We start from the raw sequence: 17,017 nt of genomic DNA, 5'->3' as shown, positions 1-17,017 counted from the left end.
CCATGCAAGATTTTGACTCAATTAAGTAAGTAAGCAAATTTTATGTTACTGGTCCTCAAAGTGGAGGCCTCCCTGGCCTCCACTTTGAGGACTTCACTCCTTCATCTTGAAGGGGATCCAGCAAAATGAGGAAAATGATTTGGCTACAAAAGAAAAGCCCATCTACAAGCTCACAACACATTCTAAGCTGGCTGTTAGTTTGGAAAAATGATGACAAGTCTTCTCTTATCCCTGGCACAAAATATTCTTTTAATGGTGGTCCAACACATCCACCCGGGAGGTCATTGACATGAACATGTTTGAGAACCACTGCTTGAAGTTATTGCTGCACAGAAGTGATTAATCAAAGCATGGTGTAGTAATCGTATCATTCCTCTTCTTCACATTATCCTGTGTCAGATTTAACTATGGCGACGCATACTGGGAGGTGAAAGGCAAATACTTCAGCTGTGAGTGTGGCTCCCCAAAGTGCAAGTATTCAGCATCGGCCATGACCCAGCTACAGGCAGACAGCACCCCAGAGGACCAGCAGCAGGACAGCACTCTGCCTGACACCAGCTCTTCTACCACTGCTTCTAGCCCCTCCTAAAGCATAGGTTATACTTTGTTCTACAGCGGTGTCACTCGCCGTAAATAAAAAACGATTTTCAGCTGGAAACAAATGTGTTGCGGTTATTATCATACATCAAAGTATGAATCAGACTGCCATGGACCTGTACTGTATCGCTCCATCTCTTACTGTTTCTGGTCGAAATGATGGCATGAGTGTCAAGCAAGCCCATCAAAGTCTTCAGATGCACACAACCAGACAACTAACGCACAATCCGAGAGCATTGCTAAAGCGCTAATCCCTCTTTTTTTCCAACAGGAACAGCAGGGGGCAGTGATGTATAGAGAGGAGATGTAGGCTCATCACAAGCTGCTCCATTAAATGGATGGTTCTGTTTTTTTCCCGTTTGGATTAGATATTGCACATCTCCAGGTTCTTGTCAAATGGTTAATAACTGTTTTTAAGTGCACTACGGTTTCTAATGTCCACTGGAAACTTGGTAGCATTTTGTAGCAACTTTTTTTTAGCTTTTTCTTTTTTTCTGGCTATTTGATTCTGTTTATGAATAACAAAACAAAAAATGGAACTATCCCTTTAATGATATAGTGATCATACTTAATGTTTTTGAAGAGTAATTTCTTTGAAATACTTATGGAATTTGTTTTGTTAGGGAGAGGACAAGTTATTTTTTATTTCTTTTCCTCCATTTTGTTTTTGTATAGCATAATTAAGTTAACGTAAGCATATACAGTACAGTTGGGTGCATATTGTTGGACCTGTCTGGTTGATACCTACCATTCCAAAATAAATGTAGTTTTGATTTTATTTTTTATGCATTTTAAGCATGTTTTAAAATGGACTATTTTACCACAATTGTGGAATAAATGATCTTTTTACTAATGAATTCAAATAAACAAGAAAATGGTGCTGAAAGATATTTTTCTTTTGTGCTCCTTTTCTTTTGGTCCCCAATATAGCTTGTAAATTTACACATTTTATGTACATTTTCGGCAACATTAGGTGAATATATTTTGACTGAAATGGCCATGTTTTTTGTTTTAATTTTTTCCCCATGTTGATAAGCGTTCATGTTAACACATTGTGCAGAAGTGATTTGGTTTCAAATGAGAATAGGAATGATATTAGCAAATGGTGCTGACAAAGGTTTTCTTTTTTCATTTTGTATTACTCAAGTGAATAGATTGTAAAATACAAGAAAGTTTAAGTTTTTTTTAAATGTTTTGACTGTTTTATTACAGTAGTTACCTGTAGATAGCCTGTTTCAATTTTGTTCCATAATCTCGTGTTGACAGAAACCAACCCATTACTATGTCTTTTTCAATGTTGTTAGTAAAGCAGTGACTCTTGTGCAAATTCTTGAAGGAATACATAAAAAAAATGTTATAACGCACCTGTTAATTTCTGTTACATATTTCCGGACAGTGAAACATCCATCTAATTGGTTGTATCTTTTTTCAATAAATTTACTACTAATGCATTAATCTTGAATATACGTTTTAATCTTTTAACATGCTTCATACAATTTCTACTAGAACAGTGGGTCTCGCAGTGGGGTCCTACTCACAATAAGAATATTACGAGAGCAACATTGTAATCTACAGCCTATGATTGTAATGTAACAGTGAATAACATACAGTATCTGCTGTCAGGCTGAAACCTTGTATTTCTCTGAATGCCTTCATCAAGAGTGTCGCGCGTGTGTGTGTGTGTGTGTGTGTGTTGCGCGTCTGCGTTGCGCTGCACACGTGCACTCAAATGCGCGTGCATGAGTGCGCGCACGTGTCGTTATGTGGCGTCCCCCCACTTCTAAACTAGCACTACAACAACTGCTCAACGGAGATCGGAGCGGTGCTGATTGCCGTGATTGTGGGCGTCATGCAGCGAGAAAGAAATCAAGCAGACCATGACCATCATATGAGTAGGAACTTTTTAGGAAGATGCAATTGGCTCGGTTCGCTGTTACCGTGAGTAGGACAAGCGTTTATTTCTGATTTTCTTTCCCTTTACCAATGTTATCATTTTACACACAAGGAAATGGGATAATTATATTCATGACATAATTATAGCCTAATTGATTTAACTTGTAGCCTACAATTTACGGTATTTTATTCGAGCTGAAGCACACGCCGGCAATATAGGCTATACAAACTTTTACCCGTTTTAATTCCATGGGTGAATGAATGGACAAACAGCAGGAGAAACCGATTTTCACTAAACCAATGCTATTTTTTATTTCCATCGTAGGGTTACTTGCGCCTCATGCTTGAAATTGTGCCACCGTGGAGTCGGTGGAGAAGAGACAAGCAAAGCCAAGAAGGTCACCATCGCCGAGACTGATACGACCACCTCCACAGTGGCGCACGCACAGCTGGGGGCAGGTAGAAAGAATGGTACACTAGTGTTATCTCAACTTATCTGTTCTCGGGTAGAAACCTGTTGTCATTAATTGTTGTATATAGGTGCGCCTATGGCTGCATGATTGGTCCAATTTCTTGCTCTAAATTGTATCAGGTATGAATAAGGTTAGGTTTAACCGTAAAAGCCTAATTTACTTGGGTCACTTTAGGCAGAGCCATCTAAGAGAAGAGTTGCGATATTGAGGGGGCAGAAATCGAGCGCTGTTCATGCAGCCTGGAGAGGGACAAGCTGGAGTTTTAAATACATTGTTTTCAACAAAGGCGGGGCAAACAAGAGCAATTTTAGACATGTGTGCAAAATGCCAACTGTTTTAAAGTATTGTAGGCTACAGTAACAACTAAAGTCTCTGTAATGTTTATTACAAGTCCAGGACTTGTTCCTATTTGTTGTCCCCATTCTCAATAGAAGTCTATGGGAGAGCTGCCATAGGACTGACCCCATGAAGTGAACGGAGTTTTCGTAACTGTCTTACTCTATGTCTCTGACTATATAGGAATACCAGTTCCGCCCTGTACGCCCCGGGGCGAGTTGGTAAAGGGGCGTTACCAGCTCCATTATGGGTAATTTGTGAGAACATTTTTGTCTACCCATACATTATGCCAAAATAAGGATATACCACATTGAAAGTTAACGTTTGCAGCCATATTACTTCATGGTCCATCTATGCTATACTTTTTGAGTGGTGCAACCACTTAATTGCGGAGCTATGTGTCTCCCTATGTATGTGTGCGTGCGGTGTGTATGTATGTCTGTTTAGTGTGCCAACAGGTGACAAAGTGGCGCTGTTGAGCTTCATACTGTATAGCCCCTTTAATGTTATGTGTTAAGCAGCACTGACCATTCCACAAGTTCCATCACATCAGTGCGTGGTAGGCTATACTATAGTACCAGCTCATATAGTTACTGCAGTAGAAGTAAATGACCCCTCTTTGTCTTTGGAGCTCATCCCATATAGCTGAAAGTGGTGAGGTGGATGACAGGGCACACAACTCTCTGCCTAGTTGTTCTGGACTGGGGATTGATACCTCTGCAATTCCCGGAGGGTCCAAGATGGGTGTAGCTCTGGATGGGATGGGGGAGGTTCCTGTAACCCTGCAAGGACCACCGAAGGAAACCCTGGACAGTATTATTCTGGCCCTTGATACAGAAAGGCAAGTCTTATTTCTAAAGTATCATGTGATTTGCATCAAACTACACACTGCCTTGATTGTTGTTTCTAATTAGACCCAAGTAACTTCGCTTCCATCCCAAGCAGCTTTATATTTCAGCCAAACAAGGGGTCCAGGAAAGTAGTGCTGGTGTGCAGGGTGCAGTACTAATTAAGTTCCGACACGTGTTTTGGTAGACCGACAACCTACCTCTATCCCTAACCTAACTATAACCGCAAGCACAGGAGCAGTGCATGTTCGAACAGTAGTCCGACCACATGTTGGACTAATTCTCCCTCAGAGTTGCATTTGGATCCCGCTGGTGTTAGGTGCGTTAACCCCTGGTGGTTGCAATTGGCAAATAACAAATGTCTCACAACGCACATTGTCTAGTTTGTCTTGTGATGGAAAATGTGTCTTTATTCCAGTGGAAGGAATAGACCCCAACTTCAAGATGGAGACCCAGAATAAACGCATCAAATTACTAAGATGTACGATGGCACGTGTTACAATTAGCAATTAAGGCATTAGGAAATGTTAGTGCTATAAAGAAACTGGATACAGTTCATTTAAACAGGTAATTTTAAGTGGGGGGGATTCTCTTTCCCAGGCTCTTCTTGTCTCAAGGTTCCGACGTCAACCTGAAGAATCGAGAGGGAGAGACTCCTCCAGACTGCTGCAACCACAGCTCCAAAGTCTGGGCCATCTTGCAAGCTAACAGGAGGGAAAGAGAAGCCAAAAACCTCTCGTCCCCTAAGAATGCAGAAATAATCCTTTACAGGTCAGTTTTATGTTTTAACTGCGATAAGGTGAATATGTTAATTGTTGTGACTGGACTACCCAAATAATAATAATAATAAACAACTTTATTTGGCTAGAACTTTCTTAAACAATGTTACAAAGTGCTTGAACGATTAAAAGCAGTAACAATAATGCAATAACACAATGACGGTAATTAATTCAGTTTACAATGGAACAACATGGCAATGACAAACGGGTGTCATTCAAAGAGATATCTGCTCTGCTGACACTGTGTTTGGTAAAAACTATTGCATGACTCCCTTGCCAAATCCTGTTTCCTTTACAGAGACATAGCTCGGGGGCATGAGAGAGTTCCAATTCCCTGTGTCAACTCTGTGGACAGTGACACTTATCCAGACAACTATAAATACGTCAACGAGTGTTGTGTTACTTCCCCCATGAGTATTGATAGGAACATCACACACTTACAGGTGAGTCAAGCAGGACACCATGGGCATTAACATTATGTCCAAGAGAAACAAATTGCTTTTGTGAATTTGTCTTGTTGGTTTTGGTGTAAAGATCTAAGATTTAATGTAGAGTAAATCTAAACCAACGCTAATACTTATTTTGTAGTCTCTCATAACGTAACGCTGTGGATCTTCAAGCATACAATGAAGTATAAATCAGGTTTGTCATGCATAGCAGCGGAAGATAATAATAACTGCTTTCCTTCTTTACCTTTGGCCCACAGTACTGTGTGTGTGAAGAAAACGGTGCAGCTAGTGTCTACACGTGTGGACAACTAAGTCTACGATGTTGGTATGACAAGGTAATTATTGAAAAGAATATGACCAACTGTTGTGTTGGTTTTGAGGAGATCAGAGTATATGTGAGCAAATATATGAGAAAATGAATGTGTATTTGAATTCAAGACAATATATACAGTACCTATCAGAAGTAGTGCCTCGATATTATTTGCCTATGGTAAATAGATGGGTACTGTTGAGGACGGCTATAACTACAATTATAGCCATGACCTTTTGTGAAAGATTGCACACTGAATAGATATATGCACATAATGCATCACATCACAACAACATGAGCTTATAGATTGTCTATTTTCTCTGTGTAAAGAATGAATCCACCGTAAATAAGCTAGCTTTATTTGTTTATCTATAGACGAGACTATGCACATTAATGAACATTGAAGATATGAACATGCCATATTTAGCTAGAAGCTCATTTCCATCCACAGTACAATACAATAACAACGTAACAAATACAGAAGAGAACACGTGCAAAACATTATCTATACTAATTAAGCAACATGGTCTCACATAAACATGGTGAAATATCACGGAATGGCAATTCCGTACATGCACTACTAGAAAACCCCCAAATCCGTACATATTACACTGAAATCCGACGACAGAGGGGCAACGAGAGCCACCACAGAGTGAGCTAAAGCGAGCGAGCTGCAGTGGTGAACGTTGCAAAGTTCGATTGGGCAGACGCAGTAATGTATGTACGGAATTGCCAATCCGTGTTTGGGTGAGATCGGGCTCATTTAAGCCTAACTAAAAGCCTACATACCTACTGAAGGTGAGACTTTACACACACACACACACACACACACACACACACACACACACACACACACACACACACACACACACACACACACACACACACACACACACTCTCTCTCTCTCTCACTTTTGTTATTGACCATCAGGGAGGGCGTTTACTACCAGAGTTCTACCTTGAAGACCCTCCGTTCATCGTTGAGTGTACTAACCATGCCTGTTTCTGTTGGAGGGGCTGTAAGAACCGTGTAGTACAGAATGGACTAAGGTACTGTGTGTTACCATCAGGGTTTGAATCTTCCTGTGTGTTGGCAAAGAATCTGATATTTTGGCATTGTTTTTTAGTTCGAAAAACAATGGATACAACTGCTAATGAGAATCTTCATATTCCAGTACCAGACTTCAGCTCTTCAAGACCAATAAGAAGGGCTGGGGTGTTCAGGCAGTGCAAGACATACCCCAAAGGACCTTTGTATGTGAGTAAGTACCGAATATCTATGCTTTGTTCATTTCAAGCTTAGTGCAGAAAACAGAGATTCCTGGGCAGTGATTGAGCAGTGTTCTGTCTAGCACTAGTCGTCCCTATAGCACGATGACCATAGTGAAAAATCGCCATGGACAGATACGGAGCTGACACTCATTTGCGGGCAAAATTGTATAGGCCACTTTATGTGGTGGAACTGCTGTAGCAGAAGAAGCTGGTGATAACATGACATCGGGGTAACACCAAGAACCGTGGCCTGTGATTTGCGGTTTGTGGCGGTCACAAATGGTGGCAGAGAACTGGTAGATGTCGCGGGAGGGGAATGGAGGCGTGTGGTGTGCCGTGGCGTGTGAACATACAGCTCCAGCAATGCGGAGGGGAAGCGAGTGACGTAGGAGGAGCGGTAATAAGTACAGTGGGGGACGGTAGTTTCGGCGCAGTGTTTGCGACGTCTCTGTGTATGAGTTGCGGATCTGAACCGCGCTGTGCTGTTGTGGGCATAGAATTCTGCCAAATGTGTGCTTTTGTGAGCGTGGGGAAAAAGCCAAATGTAATAATAGCCTAGATAACAGAAGATGAGAAACATGATGTGAATTATTTTATGTTTCTTCAGAAGTCTAATACAGGAACTCATGATGGAGATGCTTTGTTTATATAAAATTACCAGTCTGTATGAGAATAAGAAAATAAATTAACTTTCACCACTCCACTCAACAACCACTTTAACCTATACATTGTTCAATAACTAGCCAATCTACAAGTTATAGCTAATTTGAAGCATGAATTAATGTCTAGCAAGGCCAGTTGATGAGTCTAATTTATTTGTATATGATAGGTTTGTGGGGGAGATCATCTCAGAGGCAGAAGCACAAATGAGGGAAAACAATACCTACATTTTCAGCTTGGATTCTGAGGTATGTTAACGCCAGCATATTGCAGTTTCAGCCACACCAGCAATGCTTCAATAGAGGGGTGTGTGTGTGGGTGTGTGTGTCCGTGTCCGACTGTCCGTGTCCGACTGCGTGCTCGTGCGTGAGTGTTTTAAATTATATAAACACCACCACAGAGGGAAGAGAACAAGTGCTTGACATCAATGGAACCATGTCCTCGTGAACTGTGAACTGTGGGGTTCCCCAAGGAAGCATACTTGGGCCGTTACTGTTTCTCCTTTGCATTAACGACAAGAATGCTGCCTGTGACTGCAAATTGTTCTTACTTTGCGGACTGCTCAGCTCAGCTCCGAATCCATACTTACTGATAACAAACTCTCACTACATCTTTTCGGTTCCAAACATTCCCTCAGTAAGGTCAACTGTCAACATAAATGACTTCAAGGTTAAAGGTGATGACATAATCTCCAACAAAGAAGAGATTACATATTTGGGCTGTATTCTCGACAACAAGCTGACGGGTGAAAGCATGGCAACAAAGGTGATGAACAAGATTTTGGGAAGAATCATTAACAACAAAAGTGCTCTGAAAACTCTTAGTGGGAGCTCTAATTCAGCCGTCCTTTGACTATGCTTCCACCTCTTGGTTCGCCAGCATCACAATTAGGGCTGCGAATCTTTAGGTGTCCCACGATTCGATTCGATTCCGATTCTTGGGGTGACGATTCGATTCAAAAACGATCTTTTCGATTTTTCCGATTCTCGATTCAAAAAAGATTTTTTTCGATTCTAAAGCAGTTTATTTTATTTTATTAAAAACAATTAAATAGAATTTTAGCATGATCTACTCCAGTCTTCTGGCATGAAAGCAGAGTACATTTAGTAAAAAGCTTGTATAATTGTAAAGGTTTTATCAACTGAATGATTTAAACACACAAAGGTTAAATCCAAGAGTAAGAACATGTCTCATGTATTTAGCTTGCACAAATTTGAACCAGTACAAAAGTTACAAAATCTCTTCTCACTCAATACCAGAACAATACATTAGTATTAAAACAGGTGTAAAATAAATACAATTGGCAGGCTTAGCTTAGCTGGTAGTAAATGCACTATGCAGTTTTTTCAATATTGTCAAATCATCAAAAATGATGAAAAACGGCGCGCTATAGTATGCCGTACGATATGGGCTATAGCCCATGGTCCAAAATGATGAGAAACGAGGCTAACTTTTTTTTCCAAAATTTCAAAAACATGGGCTATAACCCATCGTTTTGGTCATTTCGTCATTTTTTTCAAATCCTCAAAAATGATGAAAAACGGCGCGCTATAGTATGCCGTACGATATGGGCTATAGCCCATGGTCCAAAATGATGAGAAACGAGGCTAACTTTTTTATTCAAAATTTCAAAAAACATGGGCTATAACCCATCGTTTTTGTCATTTCGTCATTTTTTTCAAATCCTCAAAAATGATGAAAAACTGCGCGCTATAGTATGCCGTACGATATAGGCTATAGCCCATGGTCCAAAATGATGAGAAACGAGGCTAACTTTTTTTTTCAAAATTTCAAAAAACATGGGCTATAACCCATCGTTTTTGTCATTTCGTCATTTTTTTCAAATCCTCAAAAATGATGAAAAACGGCGCGCTATAGTATGCCGTACGATATGGGCTATAGCCCACGGTCCAAAATGATGAGAAACGAGGCTAACTTTTTTTTTTTTAATTTCAAAAACATGGGCTATAACCCATCGTTTTTGTCATTTCGTCATTTTTTTAAAATCCTCAAAAATTATGAAAAACGGCGCGCTATAGTATGCCGTACGATATGGGCTATAGCCCATGGTCCAAAATGATGAGAAACGAGGCTAACTTTTTTTTCAAAATTTCAAAAACATGGGCTATAACCCATCGTTTTTGTCATTTCGTCATTTTTTTCAAATCCTCAAAAATGATGAAAAACGGCGCGCTATAGTATGCCGTACGATATGGGCTATAGCCCATGGTCCAAAATGATGAGAAACGAGGCTAACTTTTTTATTCAAAATTTAAAAAAACATGGGCTATAACCCATCGTTTTTGTCATTTCGTCACTTTTTTTCAAATCCTCAAAAATGATGAAAAACGGCGCGCTATAGTATGCCGTACGATATAGGCTATAGCCCATGGTCCAAAATGATGAGAAACGAGGCTAACTTTTTTTTTCAAAATTTCAAAAAACATGGGCTATAACCCATCGTTTTTGTCATTTCGTCATTTTTTTCAAATCCTCAAAAATGATGAAAAACGGCGCGCTATAGTATGCCGTACGATATGGGCTATAGCCCACGGTCCAAAATGATGAGAAATGAGGCTAACTTTTTTTTTCAAAATTTCAAAAACATGGGCTATAACCCATCGTTTTTGTCATTTCGTCATTTTTTTCAAATCCTCAAAAATTATGAAAAACGGCGCGCTATAGTATGCCGTACGATATGGGCTATAGCCCATGGTCCAAAATGATGAGAAACGAGGCTAACTTTTTTATTCAAAATTTCAAAAAACATGGGCTATAACCCATCGTTTTTGTCATTTCGTCATTTTTTTCAAATCCTCAAAAATGATGAAAATTGGCGCGCTATAGTATGCCGTACGATATGGGCTATAGCCCATGGTCCAAAATGATGAGAAACGAGGCTAACTTTTTTTTTCAAAATTTCAAAAACATGGGCTATAACCCATCGTTTTTGTCATTTTGTCATTTTTTTCAAATCCTCAAAAATGATGAAAAACGGCGCGCTATAGTATGCCGTACGATATGGGCTATAGCCCATGGTCCAAAATGATGAGAAACGAGGCTAACTTTTTTATTCAAAATTAAAAAAAACATGGGCTATAACCCATCGTTTTTGTCATTTCGTCACTTTTTTTCAAATCCTCAAAAATGATGAAAAACGGCGCGCTATAGTATGCCGTACGATATAGGCTATAGCCCATGGTCCAAAATGATGAGAAACGAGGCTAACTTTTTTTTTCAAAATTTCAAAAAACATGGGCTATAACCCATCGTTTTTGTCATTTCGTCATTTTTTTCAAATCCTCAAAAATGATGAAAAACGGCGCGCTATAGTATGCCGTACGATATGGGCTATAGCCCATGGTCCAAAATGATGAGAAACGAGGCTAACTTTTTTATTCAAAATTTAAAAAAACATGGGCTATAACCCATCGTTTTTGTCATTTCGTCACTTTTTTTCAAATCCTCAAAAATGATGAAAAACGGCGCGCTATAGTATGCCGTACGATATAGGCTATAGCCCATGGTCCAAAATGATGAGAAACGAGGCTAACTTTTTTTTTCAAAATTTCAAAAAACATGGGCTATAACCCATCGTTTTTGTCATTTCGTCGTTTTTTTCAAATCCTCAAAAATGATGAAAATTGGCGCGCTATAGTATGCCGTACGATATGGGCTATAGCCCATGGTCCAAAATGATGAGAAACGAGGCTAACTTCTTTTTCAAAATTTCAAAAAACATGGGCTATAACCCATCGTTTTTGTCATTTCGTCATTTTTTTTAAATCCTCAAAAATGATGAAAAACAGCGCGCTATAGTATGCTGTACGATATGGGCTATAGCCCATGGTCCAAAATGATGAAAAACGAGGCTAACTTCTTTTTTCAAATTTCAAAAAACATGGGCTATAACCCATCGTTTTTGTCATTTCGTCATTTTTTTTAAATCCTCAAAAATGATGAAAAACGGCGCGCTATAGTATGCCGTACGATATGGGATATAGCCCATGGTCCAAAATGATGAGAAACGAGGCTAACCTTTTTTTTCAAAATTTCAAAAAACATGGGCTATAAGTTCACAATGTCACTTTCCTCGCCAATAAACGCAAGTTGCGTTAATTCAGTTGTATAAATGTGTTTGATCAGATCAGATTTGCGAGCGCACGCACGTCGCTTTTATCTCCAATAGATCAAATCTATCTCCAATCTATCATCCCATTTCTGGTCAAAACAACGCTTATTGCACGGAGCCTGGCGGTCGCTGTAATGGCGTCGGCCTGTACTTCTCATCGTCCAGCGAGAGATCAACATCCGGTCAAGACACACACAATGTTTAAATGTATACGTCTAAATGTATACGTTTAAATGTAGACGTCTAAATGTAGACGTCTAAATGTAGGGGTCCTTGACATGAAAAAGTTTGGGAACCACTGCTTTAAACACTTTAGCACTTTATGAACATGAACAAAATAGATGGGTCCCCCCTGGAACTCCCTCAGGTACCCCTGGGGGTCCCCGGACCCCACTTTGGGAACCACTGATGTAGGCCTACTGTAATGTAATGAATGAACATTGACCTTGACCTTTTACCACCGTGGCCACCTAACCAGTTCATACTGTGTCAAATGTCATACAATATCCTCAAGTCATTTCTGAGTTATCTTGGGACAGACATCAGCTATTCTGTTCAGCTATTACGACATCTTTTAATTTATTTTGTGAGGTACAGTATTTGTTTTGTACAACTCTGCTCTCCGCTGTGTATGAATGTTGTATTTCAGCCTTCATTTCTTTCCCCTCTCAGCTGGAAGACTCGTACACATACTGCGTTGATGCCCGTTTCTATGGCAACATCAGCCGGTTCATTAACCACATGTGCGAGCCCAACTTGTTTCCCTGTCGAGTGTTCACAACTCACCAGGACCTGCGGTTCCCACACATTGCTTTGTTTACGCGCACAGACATTAAGGCTGGAGAGGAGCTTGGGTACGTTTGTGATTTGTTTTTCCTGTTAAAACAAAACAATTGTGTCTTCCAATGATAATGCTTTTATTTGGGGCATGAGACTTGCATAGGACCATGCAAGATTTTGACTCGATTAAGAACAGCAAACTTTATGTCACTGGTCTTCTAAGTGGAGTCTGGGGACCTCCATGGGTCCTTGAAGGGGATCCGGTTTCCAGCAAAATGAGGAAACATCTACATACTCATTGCTCACAAGTTCACATTGTGAGCTGGCAGATTTGTTCTTTTTGAAAAATTATGAAGTCTTCTCTTATCCCTGTCACAAAATAAATGTAAATGGTGGTCCAACACATCCCCCTGGGAGGTCATTGACATGAACATGTTTGAGAACCACTGCTTTACGTTACAGAGTTATTGCTGCACAGAAGTGATTAATCAAAGCATGGTGTAGTAATCGTATCATTCCTCTTCATCACATTATCCTGTGTCAGATTTAACTATGGCGACGACTACTGGCAGGTGAAAGGCAAATACTTCAGCTGTGAGTGCGGCTCCCCAAAGTGCAAGTATTCAGCATCGGCCATGACCCAGCTACAGGCAGACAGCACCCCAGAGGACCAGCAGCAAGACAGCACTCTGCCTGACACCAGCTCTTCTACCACTGCTTCTAGCCCCTCCTAAAGCATAGGTTATACTTTATATACTTACTTGTTATACTTTTGCCCTGATTTTCAGCTGGAAACAATACTGCACGCAGCATTCTGGTGTAGCACCCATTCTAGAGTCTTCTGCAGGCCTCAGGGTCCAGCATTCACTGCTGTACAGTAGAACATAGTCTCCACCGCTGCATAGCAGAAGGGTACAGAATGTCACATACTACTCTCGCCCGAGACATGGCTGTGACAGTCACGTTGTGACTCCATCTATTAGAAAAACTAAATTTAGTAAGATATTAATATCAAATATTGAAAACATATTATTGTCTTAAGGTCCGTAATTATGAAATGAACTGAACTGGTTCACCACATTGATTTTCACAATCAAAATAATATATGCAGCAATTCTGACTATAGGCCTACACAAAAATGTTTTACTCTTTAAGTGTGTACACATGTAACCAAATGGATCCGTTCCATTTGGTTCTGAAAGAAAGAAGTTTGATATGATGAGTTGAGTATAAGTGTAGGGAAACAGACGTGCTAGATACAATCCTGGTTTCCTACAACCCAGAAGGCACAGTGCAGTTCATTATGAACTTGAACCCTCTCTGTCCCTGAGGGATCAAACCACAAATTACAGTAGGCTAATATCCACAATTGACTTGACTTGTTTAACAGCTGTTTTCAAATATCCGATGTGTGTATTGTTAAAGTGGTTAAACTGATGCTATATGAACACATTTTACACCCTCACTTTATTAACCACTGGTCTGGACTGCCTATCTTTCTCCAGCTCATCTTTAGGTTTAAACATTTTATCTATAATATAGATTAAATTATTATTATTATAAGTATGGAAAGTGGCTCATGTTACTCCTTTGCATACAAGAGGAGAATAAAATAAATCTTAGCCATCCATATCCTGTCTCTACATTGTCCTGTTTGAGTCATTGCAAATGATCAACTCAAGACAACATCATTACGTTTAAATGCTACATTGAAACTGAAGGTGCAGACGAAACTGAGCCTGGGTATCGCATGTTTGACTGTTGCAGACTAGCTTTGATCTACAAGCTTCTGTGAACTGTTGTATAGTATAGGCTTGTACATCTGAATCGGATATGTTCGGCGGGAAGCTACCATTTTGTATGACTTTAGTCAAAAGTGTCATGTGTCGACTCCACAAAGGTTACTGCCAGGGTTGAATTGCTGGGCGGGGGATCCATCCAGTCCTCTGCTTTTGATGTCCTCCATTTGGTGATTAATTCTTTATGGCCAGTGGGGATCTGTTTTATAGCTGCTTCTGGTCAGACTAAATTAAATAGTCTACATGCATTTCCTTTGGGGAAATGATATGAATTTAATATGATACAGCTGATGTGTTTGATGTTTTTGATTAGAGTAGCTTGCACACTGTAGCCTACAGACAGTGACTAGCCTACAGTCTCTCTCAGAGTCAGCCCACAGCCGGTGCGCTCCAGCAGCCTCTCCAGGCAACTGCAGAGTGCAGATAGTGGCAGAGCTGAGCTGATTGGGGGCTTCTCAACCGTGAGTATAGCCGCCCTATAACAGAACACAGTTTGTTTCAAATTTCTTTCCCTTAATTACCAATGTTATCATTTTACACACATTGATTGATTGATTGATGCATTTTATTAACAGATTGGAGAATTACAGTGTAGGCCTACATTTCAAGCACAACTCAATATAATAATAATAATATAATGATAATATTAATGAAATAACTTATAATTGTTGTAGTCTACAATTTATCGAACTGAAGCACCCGCCGGCAACAACTTAGTTTTTACCCGTTTTAATTCCATGGAGGATGAATGAATGGACAGACACCCAGGAGAAAATTATTAATTGTGGAATAGGCTATGGCTGCCCGATTGTATTTCTTTTAATTAACGCATATTAGAATTAGATAGCCTACTGTAATTGTTTATTTTATTTGAATCAATTCCCCATGTATATAAAGCATGATGTTCTAATGCCAACTTTGCCAAGAAATCTGGTGTGTGGAAATCTCATCTGTCTGTCTGTCTGTCTGTCTGTCTGTCTGTCTGTCTGTCTCTCTCTAACACACACACACACACACACACACACACACACACTTGAGCAGCACTGACCAACCATTCCGCAAGTTCCATCACATCAGTCAGTGCGTGTAGGTAGGCTATACCAGCTCATATGGTTACTGTGGACCCCTCTTTGTCTTTGCAGCTCATCTAGCTGTAAGTGGTGAGGTGGATGACAGGGCACACAACTCTCCGCCTAGTTGTTCTGGACAGGGGATTGATACCTCCGCAATTCCTGGAGGGTCCAAGATAGGCGTAGCTCTGGCTGGGATGGGGGACGTTCCTGTAACCCTGCAAGGACCACCGAAGGAAACCCTGGACAGTATTCTGCTGGCCCTTGATACAGAAAAGTAAGTATTTTCTCTAAAGTATCATGTGATTTGCATCAAACTACACACTGCTTTGATTGTTGATTTTAAATGATTTTCATTTTGTTTCTAATTAGACCCAAGAAACTTCGCTTCCATCCCAAGCAGCTTTACATCTCAGCCAAACAAGGGGAGCTCAACAACGTCATGCTGATGTTAGGTGTGTTAACCCCCTCTGGTGGTTGTAATTGGCTATTACAAACGTCTCACTCCAGAGACATGTTGTCTTGTGATGGAAAATGTGTCTGTTTATTCCAGTGGAAGGAATAGACCCCAACTTCAAGATGGAGACCCAGAATAAACGCACACCACTCCATGCTGCAGCTGAGACGGGCCACCAAGAGATCTGTCACATGCTCGTACAAGTAAGACTCTGTCACTGATGTCTGCAATGATTTAATTAACTACATGAACCCCAGTGTCCCTTTTCTGGTCATGTCATAATAGGCAAATGTAACAGACAGGTGACGTTACTCTTGTTTGTTTGGTTGGTTGATTGATTGATTGATTCATTGATTGGGTAGCGCATGGAGCAAGCCCTGGAGAATATTGGTTCACCGATCTCAGCACGCCACCCGCCCTTGCCCCCCTCCGCCCCTCTGCTCGCTGGTAGAAAACAGCGGAGAAAACCGACATCACCATAATTGGAGTGACGCCACTCTGCACTGTACAGAAGTTCAATCCCACTCCTAGACCGAATGCAAACGAAATAAAAGCCTGGGTACAGACTAGAGGCTACAGCTAATCAAACTCAATTTGCCATGCTCCAGTGTCTTCCTTCCTATTCATCAGTCCTGCTTCTGAGACGCAACAGAAGTCCACCTCAGGCTTGAGGCGTGGTGGAACTCCCTTTTGCTCAAACTCAATTTGCCTTTGTTTTGTTTTTTTTATGGGTTTTTTTGTGGCTTTCGCCTTTATTTTATATTTTTTATGGAGGGAGAGACAGTAGGCTGACAGGAAATGGGGAGAGAGATGGGGGGATGACATGCAGTAAAGGCCGTTGGGATCGGGAGTTGAACCCGCGGTACACTGCCAGACTGGATTACCAGCCAAGGTGCCTGGACCGCTGAGCCACGGCCCAGGCCAATTTGCCTTTGTTACATAAGTATTTATAGCCATGTTTGTTTTGTGTTGTGTCCCATTCAGGCTGGTGCTAACTTAAATATGTGTGACGAGGACCAGCGCACACCACTGATGGAGGCCTGTGAGAACAACCACATAGACACAGCATGCTACCTGTTGAGAGCTGGAGCCAGCTCCAGACACAGGGTAAGGAAGCTCATTTAAAGAATTCACTACAAAACCCTGATCAGCACCTACAGAA

The 17,017-nt window shown here is 40.7% G+C and overlaps 1 protein-coding gene across 3 annotated transcripts in view; it reads left to right on the top strand.

Annotated features, from left to right (window-relative positions):
* Positions 1 to 2,048, top strand: part of ehmt1b (euchromatic histone-lysine N-methyltransferase 1b) — a 36,657-nt gene extending 34,609 nt beyond the window's left edge. For all 3 annotated transcript variants that reach the window (XM_080756708.1, XM_080756709.1, XM_080756707.1), the window contains exon 26: positions 400 to 2,048. In XM_080756708.1, the coding sequence (XP_080612834.1) occupies positions 400 to 589 (190 nt within the window). In that variant the 3' untranslated portion in view covers positions 590 to 2,048. The remainder of the gene's footprint in view (positions 1 to 399) is intronic.
* Positions 2,049 to 17,017: the final 14,969 nt, after the last annotated feature.

The sequence above is a fragment of the Protomyctophum bolini genome (genome assembly GCF_963924005.1).
Source record: "Protomyctophum bolini genome assembly, chromosome: 22".
In the NCBI taxonomy this organism is placed as follows: Eukaryota; Metazoa; Chordata; class Actinopteri; order Myctophiformes; family Myctophidae; genus Protomyctophum; species Protomyctophum bolini.
The sequence above is the reverse complement of the archived record's forward strand: the minus strand, read 5'-3'. Positions and strand labels throughout refer to the sequence as shown.